Here is a 20,354-nt window from a genome sequence, read left to right on the forward strand (position 1 = left end):
AACACCCTTTTCTCTAAACCTGATGGCTGCTGTCATGTTTTCACAACTAACCCTGAGCTAGAATGACAAAAAGGGTATGAAAATGACCCCATTGTCAACTAATTGCAGAAGAATGGGTTTGTGGAAAACAGGAACAAAATGCTCTCTTCGCCCCAACACAAATGCGCTGTTGTTTGTGAATGGACAGAAGAAGAGATGAGCCTTTTGTTCCGCTGATGTATGGATTTTATTTATTTATTAAGGCTTCATTGTATATGTTGGGGGTTTTTTTTACATTCTTTCCATTTCAGTCCTTTCCAGTTGGCATTGTGTGGTTTGCTATTAATTGTTTTTAATTATCTTCCGTTCAGGGGAAAGGGGGAGAAGACAGGGAGATGTTGCAGTAAGTTTTGAGTGGTGCTTGCTGCTCTGTGCATCCTCCGTTAGTGTCGTACGGCAGCAGCGCAGGACTCTGACTCAAAAGAGCTGGCAGAGAGCTGAGCCCAAGTGCTGCTTCTGCTTCTCATTGTGGGCGATCCGAGGATGCTGTGTGGGGAGGTCAGGTGGGAAGGTCTCCACGGGGGGAAGCTTGGAGGCTGCTGAGTGAGGTGCAACATTGAGGAAGGATCCGAAGGACGGCACCTGGGCAGCCTAACGGATTGCAAGGGGGCGTTTTATGTGTTTCTCCTAAAATGTTGGGAGCTTCTCATCAGAGCTCAATCTGTAATCCTCGGCTGACGCTCTGCTGTAGAAGCTATTTGGTGTCTTTCTCAGAACTGAGCGTCTCACTGTTGCTGGTGATGGATTAATGGATTTATAAGCACAAAATGGATCTCTGTCAGTGGGGTAAAGAAACTCAGTGCCTTAAATGTCTTCTTGATCCCATTCATGGCTGAATTGTTAGTCCCTAAATACTTGTGATCACAGCCCCACCTTCTGATGAAGCTTTAAATGAGAGTAGATTTACCTTCTTTCCTTTTGGTGTGGGAAGAAGTTAGTGTGATGGTCTCAGAAAAAAAAGATCATATTCCTCAAGGCAATACTCATTAAATTGGAAAAGTATCTAAAAATCTCCAGTAGGCTACGAGGTAAATTCTGTGTGAGCTCGGGTTTTTGTACTCATCTTGACTCTGTGGTGGCTGCATGTAGTGCAGCAACAACGAACAGGAGTGAGCGCGGACTTTCTCCTGAGAGTCTCTTAAATCATGGAATCACAGAATGGTTTGGTTGGAAGGGACCTTGAAGCCCATGCAGTTCCAACCCCTGCCGTGGACAGGGATACCTGCAGATCTTTCTTGAGTTTTAAGAACTCTTTCTGGGTTTGTGGCCAAATCTTTGGCTCCTCACTGTGTTAGGCTGCTTGGACAGTGCAACACCAACAAAAAACATCCCCTGAGGGGGTGGCTTTAAATCTTCGGCAGGGGCAGGTGGAGGCAGAACAGTTTAGACACGTTTTTGGCCACTGTCCTTTAGGCGTGTAGATCTGCATTGAGCTATTGTACCAATGCCTGTTGGCACGTGATGGCAAGCACTCGATCGTTAGGCCACATCTCAAATCCTGGGTTCAGTTTTGGGCCTCTCCGTACAAGAAGGATGTTGAGAGGCTGGAGCACATTTGGAGAAGGGGAACGGAGCTGGGGAAGGGGCTGGAGAACATGTCTTGGAAAGGTAGTTGAGGGACTTGGGGTTCTTTAGCCGATGGAAAGGGAGGCTGAGGGGAGACCTTATCGCGGTCTAGAAGGGAGGTTTGAGCAAGGTGGGTGCTGGTCTCTTCTCCCAAATGGGAGACAACAGGATGAGAGGAAACGGCCTCAAGCTGCGCTATGGGAGATCTAGGTTAGACATTAGGAAACATTTCTTCATGGAAAGGGCTGTTGAGCTCTGCAGAGGGCCCAGGGCAGCGGTGGAGTCCCCATCCCTGAGGGGGTTTAAAAGATGGGTAGATGAGGTGCTCAGGGGTCTGGTTCAGTAGTGGTCAGGTACGGTTGGACTTGATCTCAAAGGTCTCTTCCAACCAAGCAATTCTCTGATTCTTTGCTGGTGATGATTTGGGGTTACTTTGTTTACGTAGTCCAAGAGCTCTTTAAGCAGCTGGCTGGGAATTCAGGCTATCTTAATTCACTTTTAATAAAAAGTCAATGGGTTTATTGTGAAAAAAATCTAATACAGATGTAAAGCAGTACCTGATAAAAGAATTAACTGTGTGTTTAACCTTACTGTTTTGTTTTTTCAGTGCTACTGGTGCTTGACCTCCTTCAGTTCTGAGACTATTCTCTTTCGTGGTAGTTTTACATTCTAAATTTCACTTAGACTACAAAAGCAAACTCTGCCGATGTTTTTCATCTCAAGTGCTTACCAAATCCCTCCGATTTTACAAAATATTTAACAAGTAATCTCCAGACTAAACCCTCATTAAAACCTTTGCCCTTCACGCGGGATAAAAGTTCAGAGAAGTTCTGGTAGGTTCTGATTTGGAAATTGTAAATCAGAAAAATATCATGGTGTGATGCATTAATTTAGGCTTGGCAGCTTCGCTGGAGAATTCAGTCCCAGAAGTTTCCAATTAAAATTTGACACGTCTAATAGCATAAAGGAAAACACCTTAAAGACTCTTTATTTTATGAAGGAGGAAAAAATGCCCCAAATAAGTGAAAATAAGAAGTCCTGGAGGTATTTTTTATTGAATAGTCACATTTCTGTTAGTAGGAGAAACCACATACTCGGGATATTCTTAGCTAGAATAGATTTCAGTATTGCTTTTTAAGCAAGCTGTTTGATAGCTTGGTCAGATACATATCAAGATGTGATTTTTCTTTTGGTTTTCTTTCTCCTTATTATCTTGTGTTCTCCTGCTGCTTGAACAACGGCCTCGGGTTGTACCAGGTTGGTCAGATTGGATATCAGGAAAAATTTCTTCACTGAAAGGGTTCTCAGCCCCTGGCAGAGGCTGCCCAGGGAGGTGGGGGGGCCCCAATCCCTGGAGGGGGTTAGAAGAGGGGGGAGATGAGGTACTCAGGGATCTGGTTTAGTGGTGGACAGGGATGGTTGGACTCGATGATCTCAAAGATCTTTTCCAACCACATGATTCTATGACTATGAAAGCACAGTTTGGCTGTTTCCCCCCAGTGGCCTTTTCCCTCTGTTTCAAAAGAGAGAAAGCCAAATTGGAAAGGGGACAAATTGACGAGGGTGGTAAAGCTGTGGAGTAGCCCAAGTAGGAGGAACCAGTAAAGGATTCAAGTCCCTTCTGACTGATGGAAATACCATTTTTATCTGTAAAATCTTAGTTTTAAGGCAACGATTATTTATTGCACTTCTACAGTAGAGGTGGGAATGGCCCTCGAGCAGGACACCAGTTTGCAGCTTAAAATATATGCTGATACTGTTCTTCTAGTCTTCATCACGTCATACCCTGGATGTTTGCCCGCACCCCGGACATCTGGCATAACCTCCAGTGGCTGCTCTCATGTCATTACAGCTCCAAAAAGGCTTGCATTCTGTCTCAAAGGGTGGTTCTGGATCTCCATGAAAACCTTAAACGGAACCAAAATCAATGACATTTTAGACAAATGTATTTTTTATTTCCAAAACTGTTTAAAAATAGCAGATTTTACGTCTCGTTGGATGTTTCTGAACAAAATGCAGCTGCAGAGACAGAACAACACGCAGCTGTGTGTCGACAGAGTGCATTTCATCAGCAGGTGGTATGGGATTTGAGAAGCTGAAACCTAAGAAAAGTGCTTACGGATGGCCTGGAAAGTGATGCTTCTTGTTCAAAGCCTTATCGTTCATGTTCCCCAGAAGGTCGAGCAGTGCTGCTGTGCCAATGCTTTTATATTGTGAGATAAAAGAAAACAAAATATTTTCGGGTGTGGAATTTTACCATAGACAGAATTACTTCTGAAATATGCACAAATTTAATCTGAAACCAAAGAGAAATGATTTTTAAACCCAGTTTTGCCAATCTGAAGGAGTTCTACGGTGGTAAACAGCTTTGCAGCGGTTCCCTTCGGAACATCCCCTTTCCGTTTGTGTTTGTGTGGGGCGTATGTTACAAATCAGCGATATTAAGAATGAGAAGGGATATGAATAGTGTGCTTAGAGGTATTTTTTTTAGATGATGTAATAGCTTTAGAGTGAATAATGAAACACGAACATACCAGTGCCCCTGTACCCGGGGCAGAATCTGGCTGGATTGTCAGGTTCAGGTTTTTAACAGTCCGGGTGAGGTGCAGGGGAAGTGAAGTTGCTTAATTTCATGTTGAGTTGTTAACACTTTTAAGGACGTAAATAGAGAGTAAGTGCTTAGGGAAGGGAAAAAGAGACAAAAGCCCTTAGAAATCATTGCATTTGATTTAAGAGATTCTGTGGATTCCCCTTCAATTCTATAAATACAAAGACGGTGCTGATGCTCTTCATTGGGAAACTCAGCTCTGTACCCACTTCCTCCTCGGAGTGAGTCATGGGATGTGGGTTTAACCAACAGAGTAAATAAAATGCCTTCGCGGGAGAAATAGCTTCTACTATGTTTGGAGATACTTTTATAAAGGAGGATATTGGGGAGGATCGATGGCCTGTTTAATGTTCACCTCTAATTACAGTTTCAGTCACCGGCAGTGGTTCCTCCTTCCTCTGGGTCACCACCTCAGCCTCTCACATCTTCAGGGGGGTTGTTAACAAGGTGCTAAATTCTGGTGGACGAAAACATCTTAAGGAAGTTACCTCAGCACTAGTTCTTCCTTTTCCCTCCTAAAGTAGGTTATTTTGACACCGAAAATAAATACTGACTCTCCAGTGATGGACTGGATAATCACACTTTCCTCTGACTGTTTTGCTCAGTACTAAATAAGCTCTTCTTTGACACTAGCAATGCTGCAGTGGAGTTAACTTTAGACATCCCATTCTGCGGCGGAACATGGCGTTATAGAAGCAGTTGGGGCATTTAGAGTAGAACCGTGTAGCAATGTGATTTTCATGAATCATAAACGTGCTCTGTTTCGAGATGTAGGGACGGTGCTTTCCAGCACTGCGACTGAGGGATCTTTCCTTCCACCCCTGGGTGTACGTGTGCTGCCAGAAGGGCTGAGCTGTCACCCTCTGCTTTCTGTGCTTGAGCAGCAATGAGAGATGGGCATTGCCTCTCTCTGCCTTCCCACCAGGGGAAACAAGGTCTTTAAATCCACAGGTAATTATGTTCTAAAGTTCTTCAAAATCTGACTGAAAAGGCACCTTTTTGCCCAAGTCTTCGAATTGTTCCGTCTGAGCAACGGTGACTGAAAGTGCTCTTTAAGCATTACCTCCACAGACCTTTCTGTTCCTGTTTGGATAGCGTAACGTTTCAAAGCGGTTTATTTAATAATGTCATTTCCATTCGCTAGCTTGAGAGGATTTTCTAAGGCCTTGAGCTTTAAGCTTCTGCGTGGAATTGGAGGAATATTGTTTTAACTTCATATAGAAATTTGCATTTAATTAAAAAAAAATCTCAGAAACCGAACGGTGTTTTTTTATGAGTCAATCCTGAATGTTTTTGAAATAAGAAAATCGGAGTCAGACTGCCTCATTGCGGAAAGATACATCAGGTAGCTGACAAGGTTCAGCATGAAGGGGTTTTTGTCCATGTGTGCAGTTATGACAGTTTAGGAGAGATTATTTTTGTATTTCTTACTCCATAATTTCAAGTTGGTGGGAAATACATCGGGGCTGGAGCCCCTCTGCTGTGAGGATGGGCTGAGAGCTGGGGGGGCTCAGCCTGGAGAAGAGAAGGCTCTGGGAAGACATCAGAGCAGCTTCTAGTGATGAAAGGGGCTCCAGGAAAGCTGGGGAGGGGCTTTTTCCAAGGGTCTGGAGTGATAGGATGAAGGGGGAAGATTTAGATTGGATTTTAGGAAGAATTTCTTCATGGTGAGGATGGGGAGGCCCTGTCCCAGGTTCCCCAGAGCAGCGGTGGCTGCCCCATCCCTGGAGGGGTTCCAGGCCAGGTTGGACGGGGCTTGGAGCCCCTGAGCCAGTGGGTGGGACTGGATGGGCTGTGAGGTCATTTCCAACCCAAACCATTCTATGATTCTATCAGTCTATGTCTTTATGATGCTGTGAAATAATGACAGAAGTTAACTCTGCTATAAATACTGGGAAGAGCTGAACAGTGAGAAAAGGAACTGGGAAAGAGGGCAAACATTCAAATAATGGTTCTGGTTCTTCAGAACTGAGAGCTGCAGGGTAAGGCTGTGTCTGAAAGAAGAGCAGAGGTTGTGACTGACGTTTTACAGTCCCTCTTTATCACCAGGCTTTCACGGTGATTATCCATGTTCCTTCCCAAACATTGGTCACCTTCATAGTGTTTTCATAGTCAGTGCTGGAAAAAATTCACTTCGTATCGAGATGATCATCTTCATTACCTATTGGATGTTATTGATGTTAAGAACTCTTAATTGCATTGACTGCAGGGTGGTTTCTTATGACATCCGGCCTTCTAACTGTTACCTCAAGACTGCTCTAACCAAGGTCTTTAAACTTTTCCATTCCATCAGTTGTATGTCTGGTTTTAAGCTGATGTGTGCAGTGAATTTTCAGTTTGAGAATTACTTTGATATTGCCATACGGCTCTGAATGTTGCGAGGCTGTGGATTAAAGAAATAATGGCTCAAAGGTAGATTTCCGACTTAAGTTATAGGCCGATGACTGATCTTGTTTTAAATGAAATGAAGATCTGATTAGAGGTGGTGGTTGTTGCTGAGGTGGTGATTTGCTGTGGAGCTGGAGGGAAAATAATTATGGCTGTTTAGTTTCTGGGAATGTCTGCAGAGAATCTCTTTTTAATAAATCAACAAGCGATGGTGGAATTTCACTAATCATTGCCTGTGAGCTATTCCAGGAAAAAGTCCACGGTTTAAAAAGCAAATGTTACTGTTGAAGCAGCAATGACCAAACTGCTCCATCACTTCTGCAGTACAGATAGCATCCTGCTTACTGCTGAGTGGGTTTTTCTATGAGGTTTTTGGTCCCCGTTGTTTGCTCAAATGACCAACGCTTGGGACGAGCTGCTCTGAGATGCTGAGGCTGTTAGTGTCGGCAGCAGCTCAGCGGAGCTAGAGAGGAAAACTGAAACACAGAGCTTCAGTTAGCAAAGCCAACGCATTTCCAGTTCATCTCAGATACTGTAAACACGTGTTCTGTTTATTTTACATTCTCTTCCAGTGCCAGAGTTAAATTTGGGTTCCTGAGGTGGTGCTGACGTTACCAAAGAAATAAGCCTGGGTTTTCAGTGGAGCTGTTTGACTACTTTGTTGTAGATAAGACTAAAACGATTTCTTGTCCATAGGAGAATCTGGAAACGTGTAGCCAGAGGGTTCTTGTGCAACTGATGTGACTGCTGTATTTTCATTTTTCTGTCTCCTACTCTCCTTTCCAGGGTCAGTACAGGCCGTCGGACTTGTTGTGTCCAGAGACATACGTCTGGACACCCATTGAGCAATGTCTGCCTCTGCTCGAGCATTCAAAATACTGCCGGTTCAACCCGGACGCAGAAGCAGGTAGGTTTACAGTAACAATACGTCTGTCAAGTGTCTGCCTTTTATTTTATAGTGTATTGGTATCATCTGCTGCTGAAGCATTACTAAAGGGGGCCTACGGGAAAGCTGGGGAGGAAGCTACAGGAAGTTTGGGCTGGAAGGGACCTCAAAGCCCACCCAGTCCCACCCCCTGCCACGGGCAGGGACACCTCCCACTGGATCAGGGGCTCCAAGCCCCATCCAACCTGGCCTGGAACCCCTCCAGGGATGGGGCAGCCACCACTGCTCTGGGCAACCTGGGCCAGGGCCTTCCCTTCTTTCAGCTTAAAATCGATCCCCCTTATCCTGTGTCTGCACTTCCTGACCAAGAGCCCCTCCCCGGCTTTCCTGGAGCCTCTTTCAGCACTGGAAGCTGCTCTAAGGTCTCCCCAGGGTCTTCTCCTTCTCCTCCTTCTCCTTCTTTCTCCTTCTCCTTCCGGCAAAACTGGAAAATCTGCTTGGGTTCCTTGATTTTCCTCATCCTGTGCATGTTACCATTTATGCTGTGACTGGGTTGCTCAGCTGGAATGCTGAGATAATAATTATAAGGACTGAAGAAATAAGATTCAGATGCATTCTTAGGTGTAGATAATGATTTAAAAGTTATGGTAGCATGATTACGTTAAAGGTTCTGTGCAGACAGAATGTTCTGTGAGGATGGTGCAGGTAGCTGTGTGATGCGGGGGTAAACGGACTGGGGATTGTGCTTGGATGTTCTTTGGAAAGAGTATCTGTCACCAGGGGAAAAGCTCACTCTGTAAGAAATTTAAACCACGCAGCACCTTGTGTCTTGATCAACTCGAACTGATTAGATTGGTGAGAAGGAATTCAAGACAAATTATAAAGGTAGGAGGAAGAGGAGAAATGGTTTTGGAGGCCATCAGTGTTCCAGATACACTTGTTACTGAGAAAAAGTACGTTCATTTATGCACAAAAATGACAACTAAACTGCGGTCTTTGAAGGTGTGAACTTTGTACAAACGAAGGGGCATCATCGTCTTGATTCTGTGAAATTCTTGAGGAATACCAGGCATTGGGAACTGCAGGATGTAAACCTGTGCGTCATTATCAGCACAGAATATCTCACTCCAGTGCTAGAACTGTGTCTTAAATCCTGTGGTTTAAGGAAATTAGAATGTAGCTACCCATTAAAATGCACTAGACCTGCTGTGAGCTTATAGGCATTCAAGGTTTAAATAGTTGTAGCTCTAAGGAAGCCATTTCTCAACAGTAAAATCCGTTTTCTTCTTACTTCCTTACTCTCTGCAGTAGTCGGTAATAGGAGTTTAATGAAGTTACAGTGAATGTTAAAAAGCAATAAGAATGATGGTGGGCTTTATTCCTCATGAATCAGTTTCCTATAACACAGCCTGTAATTATGTCCATTAAATAGACCCTGATTTATCAGGAGTAGGACCTCTGGTGTAGGGACTGAGGGCAACAGCCAGATCCAGTGAACAGCTGGGAGAAAGGCTTGTGGGGACGTGCTTTGCTGCCTGGGGCGATAAAGCAGTCGCTGGAAGTGCCCATCTTTTCCTATTGTCTGTAAGGTCAGAAGATTCCTGAAACGTGACCTCACACGGGTTTGTGCATCATGTTTGGCAATTTTCTAACTCCTTTTTCTCCCTTTAAAAAAATTAAATGAGTACCCTGAAAATTTACCGGTTATAGGTTATGAAAATACATTCTAGAACAGCAGCAACTACTGCTTCGGGAGAGGCACTGTGTGCTCTGACCTTCGAGTCGCTGTGATATGGAAAGGATTTTGGAGCATTCACACATACTGCGTTGCCTTCACCCGAGTGACAAAGCTGCGCTTGTCTGAATCGCTCGGCACAGCCTGCAGCAGTCTCAGTGGTGGAAGCTGCTTCCCACCTTTGGGCTGTTCCCCTCTTTGAGCAGAAGCTTTGAGAAGTGCAGATCAAAAAGGATTTATTGCTGCTTTTTTTTTTTTTCCCTGGACTGATTTGTTTGCTGAAGTTGATAAATTGGCTGAACTGATACGCATCTGTTCAGCTTCCTGTGTATCTAATAGTAGAGTGGGCTAAAAATAGAATCAAATGGAATATATTAATTAAAATGAAAGTACTTTCTCCAGTGTTGAAAAGCACACGTGACAAAGGCATGCACAGACTCCTCTGCTGGTTTGGTGTGTCGGGGCAGGCGGGATGCTGATCCAGAGAGCATCGTCTGGCACAAAGCACGATGGATGCAAGTGGCTGGTGTGCAGAAACAGAGAAGCACCACTGCATTGTCTGGGCAATTATAGTAATAGATAAATTATCTCTATTAATAGGCTAACTAGGAATAGCTTAACTGACTAAACCATGAATATTTGGGTAAATGTCACAGTGACGGTGACTTTTGAACAAGGATCTGAGGAAATGCTTTAGTTGTCTTCTAGAGTTTAAGAACTCTTTTGCAGCATGAGGGGAGTAGGAGAAGTGAAGAATATGGGGATACACAAAGGAGGTTCCTTCAGGAACAGCTAGAGAGGTCAGGGATAACAGATCTCATGGTCAGTCAGGGGTAGAACCTGCATTGCTGGCGCTAGGGAAGAAGGGGGGGCTGAAAAGACTGAAAGTGTCAGAAGTGAGGTTGGTCTGATCTGATCAGGGTGTGGGAAGCTGGTGGGGACACACGTGGAAAGACAGGGAAGTGAATTCACAGTAGGTCATATAGGTGGAACAATGAGAAGAAGGACTTGTCAGGAAAGAAGAAAACTGTGGAAATAAGTAATAGACTAAAACTTGAGAATGTAGGTGGATATTTGTAGTGATGAATAAGAGAGGCTGGTTTTTAGATACACTGTGTAGGGAGAAACTAGGTGTGAAAGCCTGAAGAGATCACAAAGCCAAGGTGACATGCCAGCAGAAATTTGCCAGTGGGAACAATTCAGCACCCAGCTTCTTTGTTGTTCTTGATGCAGAGAGGGCTTTGCTCTGCCGTCTCCACAGAGCAACAGAGGCCCTGCTTCTTCCAGCTTGGGAGTGGAGAACTCCTTAGAAGAAGTCAGCCCTCAGACTATTTCCAGCTGCTCTGAGCCAAAATGCTGATAGGTGTTGGAGTCCAGAGAAGGTGGTTTGTCTGTCTTGTGCTTTTCAGTGATCTCTCTGTAGCCGCCCAGGAGGTGGTGAGGCTGTGTCTGCACAAAAGAGGTGGTGAGATCCAGAAAGGTTTATAAGTTGCCTCATGATCCCATATGGGTCTTTACTATCTGGAATAAAACCCAACCGATACTAAAATCTGCGCCTGAGCCCTCCTTTCCGAGGAGGATCAGTCCAGTGGTTGATGCCAGAGCCCTGGGGCACGGCAGGGGTCTCTGCAGGAGTCAGAGCTTGACGTGAGAGGCGTCACTTCAGGCTCACACAAATCCCTCTGTAAAACCCCCCTTCGCTGTATTCAACAGAGATACCAGATCACTACTGATTTTGAGTTACTGAACAAAATTACTTGATTTCCAGTCTTTTTTCTGTCATCCTGTCACTTTTATTACAGGTGTTAACCAGACTTTTAAAACTTCCAGGAATACAAGCTGAAAATATGTGGTTTTTTCCCCTTCAGAAATAGGTCTTTTTTACATATCACAGAACAACTCTGCTCTGTGCTGCGTGCAGAATGGAAGTGTTCCCAGCTCGGCAGTAGTTATTGTGCTGTGCACAGTAAGCTGAGGTCGTAAAAGGCAAACGACGTTCCCAGGAGTTGATAACTTCTGGATCCTGTTCTTAGTGACTTGATTCCGCTTCTTAATGGATCTTACAAGAAGCTGAGGGTTATCAGTTCTAGTAAGGAAGACTTAGAAGCCGTACCAAAAGATCTGCAGACCTGGGCAGTCATAACTGGATTTAGTTTAAAAGCATATTTGTGTGCATAGTGCTTTCACAAGAAAAATAACCCGTCACAGCTATTTCAATAGCCTTGATGTCGAGCGCTGTGGTTTTCAACACGTTTAAATGTAATGCATTATTTCGATACTGTTATTTGCTAATAGAACGGGTGTATTTCAAGTGCGTTTTACATTTGTTGCGTATGTGAATGCAAGGATTTTGTCTTTTTCTTCCCCATCATGTACAGAGGCTGCTCCATTTTAAGATATATTTTAAAAGCATAGGGAATTAGCGTGATTCTGGGCTTATTCTTCCTCTCTTTCCTAATGGAAAAGCTACAATCGCATATCGGTGTCCATAAAGTGAACCGCTGTAGCTGTTTGGACACACCGGATCCTTTGGATCCCTGGCAAAGTGATGTGTGCGTGTGGTGGTGCCTCTTCGGATTTCGGCAGATGGACTAATGCGAAGGACAGTGCACGTTAATGTTTGCAGGGGAGTGTGATGCAGATTAGCTTTTGTCAGGGTAAATGCACTGAAGTTCTTGAGACGATGAAAATGTGGTCAAAACACTATCACAGATGGAAAACATTAAACAAATTGTTTATAACTGTGCAATCATCTGATTAGGGAGAAATTGCTCCTCTGCTCTCAGCCAAATGTTGTTTATAATTTTTAATGATACAGCATTGTGTACTTTGGAGAGTTGGGAAACGTTTAAATAAATCCTGACAGATTAGGAACCAAATTCCTCTAGAGAACCAACTTTCCGCTATCTTATCAGGGCTGTAGGCAATAAATCTGAGTTCTATCACCAAGAAAAAACCAGACATATCGATTATTTCTAGAAGCTTGCAAGTTTGTATCTGTTTCTAATTAAGTATATAAACACTCAGAATCATCAGAATGTGTATTTCTAAATGCAGTGCGATCCTTGGGCACACAAGACATTTAAACAATGAAGATGTTGCCAATAAGGTGGAGCCAGGCAAATTTTTCCCTCACTTTTTAGCATGTTTGGATTAAACTGAAATGGCTGGCATGGGATTTTAGCGCCGTATGTAAAAATATGCTCAAACATTCCGGTGCTTATTAAATGTTATTAATTTGTTGGTCCTAAACAGCTGGCACTGCATAAATGGGCTTGTGGGTTAGAAATTACACTGAACCATCAGCTCCAAAACAGACTTTCCCAATCAATTGTAAAGGCAGGAAGGTCTTTAAAATGAGATTTGAAGTATGGTCATAATATGAACTCCATTTTGCATCGGTCTAGTGAACTGCAAACTGATTTGTGATTGGGAAGTTTGTATTTATTGACATTCTAAATAGATCTGCATCTGCCATCCGTGTGGCACAGTAAAGCGATGCCACTCAAGGAACAGCCATTGTCTGACTGCTGGTGTGGTTCATGAAATGCTTGCCTCGCACTGCAGAATTCCTCAAAATATGGTTTAATCCAAAATAACCATCACAGAGGTTGTGTAAACAACAGATGCATTTTGGAGTTACGTAATTTTTTTTGAGGGTTTTGCTTGAAAAATAGAGATGTCACAGTCTATTTCTCCTCCCATTGAATCATAGAACTGTAGAAGCACCTTTGAGATCATTGAGTCCAATTATACCTGTCCACTACTAAACCAATCCTTGAGCACTTCATCTCCCTGGCTTTTAAACACCTCCAGGGTTGGCGACTCTACCACCTCCCTGGGCAGCCTCTGCCAGAGCCCAAGAACCCTTTCGGGGAAGGAATTTTTTCTGATGTCCAATATGAAGCTCCCCAGCACAACTTGAGGCCATTTCCTCTGATCCTATCGCCTGCCACTTGGGAGAAGAGCCCAGCACCCACCTCACTACAACCTCTCTTCAGTCAGTTGTAGACAGTGATGAGGTGAAGAGATGAATTGTTGTGTTCTCAAGGTACTCCTTCACTGTTTGCATGCTGTGACGTTTGGTTCTCTAGCAGAGTAATTCTGGGGTTTTTTTGTGACTGAACCAGAAGTGAACTCATGAGTTGATGAAGATTCAGAGGAATGTGGGGAAGAACAAGGGCTCCCAGGGATCATTTTCCATGGTCAGAAGGTATTGAAAGCACAAGAACAGAAAATCAAAAGTTAAATAATGTGGGATACGTAGAGCGATCCAGCAGATTCATTTCATGCTGAGGATAACCAGCATATGGGGTTAGTTTCAAGATGTGATAGAAGCAAAAGCCCTAATTAGTTGCAGGCCCAGAGCAGCTGTGGCCACGGCACCAGAGGCATGCGCCAAGCCCCGCGCAGCCACACGCTCTGCGCCACCACGCAAGCTTTTCCAGGGTCAGGCCTTTTGCAACCATCCCGGGTGCCTCAGAGCATGTTTACTCTGCTCCAGTGACATCATCCCGGCTTTTCACATGCAATATAATTGATTCCATGTTTTAATTAATTTAGCCAGTAAATTGATTGCTGTAATCTGATTTATTTAGCTGATAAGCTACTGCCAATTGCTTCAGTTTTGCCTGTTCCATGGAAGTGCTTGCATTTGTAATTCTCAGCTTGACTCTTTGGATTTTTCCTCCTCGTAAATGACCTTGACAAGGGCTTGGCTTTGGCTTTCAAGAAAGCTGGGGAGATGCTCTTGATCAGGGAGGGCAGAGATTGGACGAGGGGAAAGGTTTTCAGCTGAAAGAGGGAGATTGAGGAGAGATCTTAGGAAGAAATTATTTCCAGTGACTGCCCCATCCCTGGAGGTCTTCAAGGCCAGGTTGGATGAGGCTTGAAGCCCCTCATCCAGAATGGTTTGATTTGGAAGGGAACCTAAAGCCCATCCAGTGCCACCCCCTGCCATGGACAGGGACACCTCCCACTGGATCAGGGGCTCCAAGCCCCATCCAATCTGGCCTGGAACCCCTCCAGGGATGGGGCAGCCTGGGCCAGGGCCTCCCCTCCCTCAGCGTGAAGAAATTCTTCCTAATTTCTAATCTAAATCTTCCCCCTTCCAATTTAAAGCCATTCCCCCTCGTCCTACCACTCCAGGCCCTTGGAAAAAGCCCCTCCCCAGCTTTCCTGGAGCCCCTTTCAGCACTGGAAGCTGCTCTAAGGTCTCCCCACAGCCTTCTCTTCTCCAGGCTGAACCACCCCAACTCTCTCAGCCTGGCCTCACAACAGAGGGGTTCCAGCCCTTGGATCATCTTCATGGCCTTCTCTGGACCAGGTTGTAGGTTACAATAATTGTGTTATGTGACAGGTCCTCATAAATAAACCTGGAATTCTATACTTCTTGGTTTATCTCTTTGAAACGTGTCCAAAGCAGTGGGATGGACATGGATTTTAGCATTGGGCAGTGAAGTCAAAGGACTGTGTTTCCTGGTCAGCCAGAAGCCTTGCAGGTCACTGTGAATTCCAGCTGAGAATGAGAACAGCTCTGAAGTGCCGTCTCTGCAGGAAATGTTTTCCATTGGCCCCGATTCATGTTTACTACTGGAATAATAAGAGTCAAAACACAATGAGTTATTGTTTCCGCACAGCACAGCAGGGCTCATGGAGTTTGAATGCATTTTGTGTGGTGATCAGTCTGCTCGCTTCTCCGGAGTGAATTGCAAATCATAAAGCAGTTGTGTGATCCCAGGCACAGAGCCCAAAAGTTCTGTTCATACAATGTTTTTTTTGCTCCCGTTGTAGCTTTTTGTCTTTACCCATCTTAAGGTTCCCTATAAATTACACTTTTCAAATGGTAATTATTCTTTCTACATGTTTGAAGGATCATGGATAATATTTTGATAAGGTGCATTTTTATCACTGCTTTTTGAACAACGATTTCCAAAGTTCCTCTTTTTTCCCTTGTTAGTGACTGCAGAGTTGGCTGATGGAGAACATCCTGAGCATTTCACTCTACTCCTTCGTGACTTGTGCCTTCTGGATTTAATTAAGAATTCTTTTCATTGGATTTTGTTGTTGTTGTTGTTTATGCTTCATTTTAACTGCATCCTTATTTTGGTTCGAGTTAGGATTTTTATACCCCAAGGCATATTGGTCTTTAATATTTCTCGATGTCTGAGCCTAGGATCATAGACTCGGAATCACAGACTGGTTTGAGTTGGAAGGGACCGCAAAGCCCATCCAGTCCCACCCCCTGCTGTGGGCAGGGACACCTCCCACTGGATGAGATTGTTCCAAGCCCCATCCAACCTGGCCTGGAACCCCTCCAGGGATGGGGCAGCCACCACTGCTCTCGGCAACCTGGGCCAGGGCCTCCCCACCCTCACAGGAAAGTATTTCTTCCTAATATCTAACCTAAATCTCCCCTCTTTCAGCTTAAAACCATTCCCCACTGGAAAAAAAACCCAATAAACCTCCCAGTGGATCAGACACCCCATCCCTGGGTGTGTTCATGCCAGGTTGGATGGGGCTTTGAGCAGCCTGATCCAGTGGGACGTGTCCAGGGTTGGAACTGAATGGGCTTTAAGGTTCTTTCCAACCCAACCCATTCGATGAGTCTATGATTAAATGAACATGAATTTTAAAATACAGCAGTAGTGGTATTTTCAGAAGAGCTGTATATCGCCATCAGAAATGCCTGATGCGTGATTTATTTTGTCACACGCTGCTGTTCCTTTGCAAGCTAGGTTTGCCACAATTCCAGACGCCTGCTCCGTAGATCAGCTCTACTTTCATCTGCGCTTCATCTGCAGATTAGTTTTACAATTCCATACAGTTTCCATTACGCATATTGAAGTGAGTTGCATAAATTAAGATCATAAGGGCAATATCCATAACTAACATCTGTGCTCTTCCATTCTCTTTGCAGTGGATGAAGGTCGTGTCAAGGAGCTGGGCAGAGTGAGGGTGCTGCACAAGAGGACCGTGATGCCTTATAGCGTCTACAAGAAAAGAAGGAATGGGCCAAGCGACGAAGCCAGTGTTCAGCAGTATGCGAGCTTGGTTGGACAGACCTGTTCAGAAAGAATGTTGTTGTTTAGAAGTTGAAAAATCATTAAATGGCATTTCAGTGGCGCTACACTTGGTTGCACTGCCAGGAGATGATGTGTACTCTAGTTGTGTGTGGGTATGCCTACTCAAATAGCAGTCTGGGGGGCACGGGTGTGTATGTATCCAGGCTTGTGTGGACACACGGTACTGTGTTTGAAGGCCACCTCCAATAAAACTTACAATACAGCAAAGCTTTAGCAATATAAGTTCAGAAAAACATGCTTGCAATATATTTTCATTAAGTAGTTCTGGCCTTTCTGTGCATTTTGAATAATTCTAAGTATCTAAGCAAAATGGAAAGCAGGTGTCTTTTTTGTAGAGATGAAGGCTGACTGAATCTAGATTAACAATAATTCAATTACAAATGTTTTCAGGTAGCACCTTGGGTATCTGTAGTTTAAAATTGCCATGAAATTTATGCTTGCATTTGTTCGCTCCTAAACTCTTGTGAGAGAATTGAAACATGCTGTTACTTTCTAACGTGAAGTCTGGCATGGTTTAATTTTATTTCAATAGCAGATTTAAAACCAGGAAGAAATTTCTTTCACCCGCCCATTCTCTGTTTGTTTGAAGCAGTAGATGAGTGCCTGAGGTCCTGGTGAAGGTAGGAGTTCACCGTGGCAGGGGATGCCGTGCTTTGGGGAGCTTCCCTCTTTGGAGGTGGAACAGGATTGTGGCATTACAAATCTACCAAAGATACGCAGCCAGGCGGCACAGTGGGGGTTGGTATCAGCCTTATCCTTTGTCTAAAAAGCGTGGCTATTTAATGCACATCGCTAATGCGAAACAGAGCCTGGGAGGGTTATCCTACAGCTCCTCAGCGCACGTGTCATTTTTACTGACTCCTGTCTACAGGGCAGCAGCTTACGAGTTAACGTCTTTAATAACATTTACTGAATATTTCTGTTGGAAACACAGGAAGTCACGATGCTTTATCAAAGCACTTTATTATCTGATATATGAACTTTGCTATTAATAGTCTGTGTCTCTGTCAGGTCGTACAAGTTACGGGAATTATTTGGGGAGATAACTCTGTTTGTTGTGTAACTCAGCGATGGATATAACATCATACCAATACCAGTCATCTGTGTTTCTGGTCTCTGCGCATCAGAGGAGCTGCTATTTATTAGCTTGGGGCAAAAATAATTGCTGTTTCTACTCATCAACTTTATCTCAGCTTAGAATAAAAGTTACTAATCGAAATAAGAACCATTAGAATCTACTCCCACAAGAAGCAAGTGTTTATTCCCTTAGCATAGAGCTCTGGAGTCCTGGAACTGATGAATTGCTCAAAGGTGTTTTGAGCTGCTGCTTGGTTGTGGAGAACCTTCTCTTGCAAAAGGTCAGGAGGTGCTTGAAAATGTGTGATTCTTTGGGAGAGAGGGCTGGGAGCAAGCTGGGTGAGGGAGAGATTGGTAGCCCAGCTCGTGCAGAGCCATTTACAAGCCAGGTGTCTGGACACTGCCCCGGAGAAGACATCCCCTTCTGAACTCATACGACAAAATTGCTCAAAGTCTGTTTGTTCCCATCTTAAATTTGATAGCATAATTTAAGAAAATAAAGAGGGAAACAAAACCATCGACATGTGTCGAGTAAATTTTGTGCTTAAAATGCTACGCTACATGAACACAGTTAAATATAAGTTTAATCCAAACTAAGCATCACAGTTTACAGCATTATTTTTGCCCCAACCTAATGCCTTGAATCAACTTAAAGGTTCCTGTTATCTTTTGAAGAGAGGCTCTTACTCCCGTAGGTGTTTGTCCTCAGAAAGGAATCAAATTCACTTTCCCCCTGAGGCTCACATCACATCTCCTGTCATTCATGGGCTTGATTTGATCTTAAACATTTGGCCAATATTATTAATTGATGATTTTTATGTGGAACAAATGTAAGAATTTTGGGATTCAAGTGCATCACAGGTTTAAATCTTTTCCCCACATCTGTTTGAATGTTGTAATATTAACTACTGATGCAGAGTACGGTTTCAACAGTCATTTTAAGAAGTAATTTTGTGCTTTATTAATTGGGGTGTGTTGTATTGATCTGCTCCCAGTCTGCAACAACACTGATTATTTCTGTCAGCATTATGTCTGGTTTATCTGTCGCCTGGTACTGGGCAGTTTCTGTATCTATGATCTACTCTGTTCATGTCTTATCTAACCCTGTTGCCATGAGAGAACCACTAAATGCTATTTTATTATAAAGAGTTCCTTTCTGTGGAAAAAATACTTCTGGCACTCAGTGAACTGTCACGGTAGAACATTCTCTGCCTGCACAGTGAGTTGAAAAGCGGTGATGCCCATATGGCTTAAAACTAAAACAGGTAAGAAAACCTTTGTCTATGATATAAAACCAGTTAATGGGCACAGAAGAATTCCAATGTGACTTTCAATATCGTAAAGATTATTGAAAGCACTTAATGGTGGCCTTGCTGGGCTCCTCGAGAAGTTAAAAGTCTCTGTTAAATTGCGAGGAAGCAGACAGTGTCGGCACAGAGAGTTCTGGGGGAACTCCATCTAGAATCGAGGAATGTTTTGGGTGGGAAGGGACCTCAAAGCCCATCCATTTCCAACCCCCTGCCCTGGGCAGGGACGCCTCCCACTGGATCAGATGCCTGCTGTTTGGTACTGAGATGCCTTCCCAATAGATCTTAGACTTCCACCTGATGCCCTGTTTCCCTTGGGGAGCTGTTAATGGCTGCAGTTAAGTGCAATAAGTATAAAACTGCAAACTGAGCACAGCTCTAAGTTGTTATTGTGACCACTAAAGGGGAACGACCGTGTCCTTTGCATTCAGAAAGGCCCTTTCACCATCTGACCTCCCCTGGAACTGCAGCTCCACAGCCCGCTGGGCTTCTGCCTCTCACTGAACTCAGAGATAGAGGATATAAAAAGTCAACGTTGAGATTAACTCAGAAATTGAGTTCATCTGTAGTATGCTGAGATCTGACTGGCTTCTGTCGTGGAGTCTTAGAAGGAATCAGTGCAGTGTTTTCCAGACGATATGTCTGCCCCCGTTCTAGACATGGATTAGAGTCTGAGGCTGAAGTTCTCTACACTTTGCCACTGACTTTGGTAGAGCTGAAAATTCACCACTGTTATTTAGTAAGATGTTATCATTGGGAATTATTGAATTTAGAGAGATTTAATTTAGTACAAACTATTTTGTAAAAGCTTTTATAACGTAGTCAGTTTGTGAGAGCCTATCCCTATAGAAAGGCTGCCTTGTTCTATCGTCTGCTGATAAATGGGGATGAAATGGTGGCAAGAAAATGCAGAGTTGTGCCCAGTGCTAAAAAATACCTTTATTTGAATTGGAAATAAATGGGGAGCTTAGTCATTTCCAGCATCAACACATTTCAGTAAATGCAAACAAACCAGCATGTTGAGTTTATAACTGCTTCTCAGCAGGGCTGTTTGACTTGTAAGTAGAGAAAATAAAGTTATTTCTAGACTCCGTGAGTTGCTGTAACTAAGTAATAGCTCCGAGTGTGGCTGCTGTCTTGCTTTGGGGGAATTTCGTGATCTTGGAAGTTGTCTGAATGTTCAGCAAACAGCGAAGTCTGGGGAGTCAGAGGACAGTGGTGATTAGAGGGGATATTGGTCAGTTCAAAACATACTTTTTTACAACTGGTTTACGTGGTTTACAACTGAGTTTTGGTTCTAGATGGACAGATTAATGAAGGTTTTGTGCTTCGAAACAGCACTTATAGTTCGTTTGTGAATAGAATTGAACAAAATAAAGAGGTGGGATTTTCATCAAGGGGAGAGCAGAGAGGACTAGGTGTTTATTTTCATTAGGCCATCCCACCTCCAGCTGGTTGGAGAGAAGCTTTCTCTGCAGAAAGCAGCCAACCAAGCAGCACGGAAATGTGGATTGTGTTCAGGAAGACAAACAGATTCATTTTCCTGCTGAATGGGGCAGAATTCAAGGTCATTCTGGGTTCCTGAAGGAGACTTTGTTGAAGCCCAGTGCCACCATGGCTTAGAATTCTGGTGTGCCGAGGCTGGGGGTGGTGCAGTACACAA

General features: G+C 43.9%; 1 protein-coding gene across 5 annotated transcripts in view; it reads left to right on the top strand.

The window, feature by feature from the left end:
* ATE1 (arginyltransferase 1) overlaps positions 1-19,925 on the top strand; it is a 56,381-nt gene extending 36,456 nt beyond the window's left edge. For 2 of the 5 annotated variants that reach the window (XM_054070876.1, XM_054070874.1), the window contains exons 11-12: positions 7,388-7,508; positions 16,142-19,921. In XM_054070876.1, the coding sequence (XP_053926851.1) occupies positions 7,388-7,508; positions 16,142-16,320 (300 nt within the window). In that variant the 3' untranslated portion in view covers positions 16,321-19,921. Of the gene's footprint in view, positions 1-7,387; positions 7,509-16,141 lie in introns of all 5 variants that reach the window. The other 3 variants (XM_054070875.1, XM_054070878.1, XM_054070877.1) reach the window with 2 other exon arrangements.
* The last annotated feature ends 429 nt before the right edge of the window (positions 19,926-20,354 follow it).

Source organism: Cuculus canorus, chromosome 7, assembly GCF_017976375.1.
Source record: "Cuculus canorus isolate bCucCan1 chromosome 7, bCucCan1.pri, whole genome shotgun sequence".
Classification (NCBI taxonomy): Eukaryota; Metazoa; Chordata; class Aves; order Cuculiformes; family Cuculidae; genus Cuculus; species Cuculus canorus.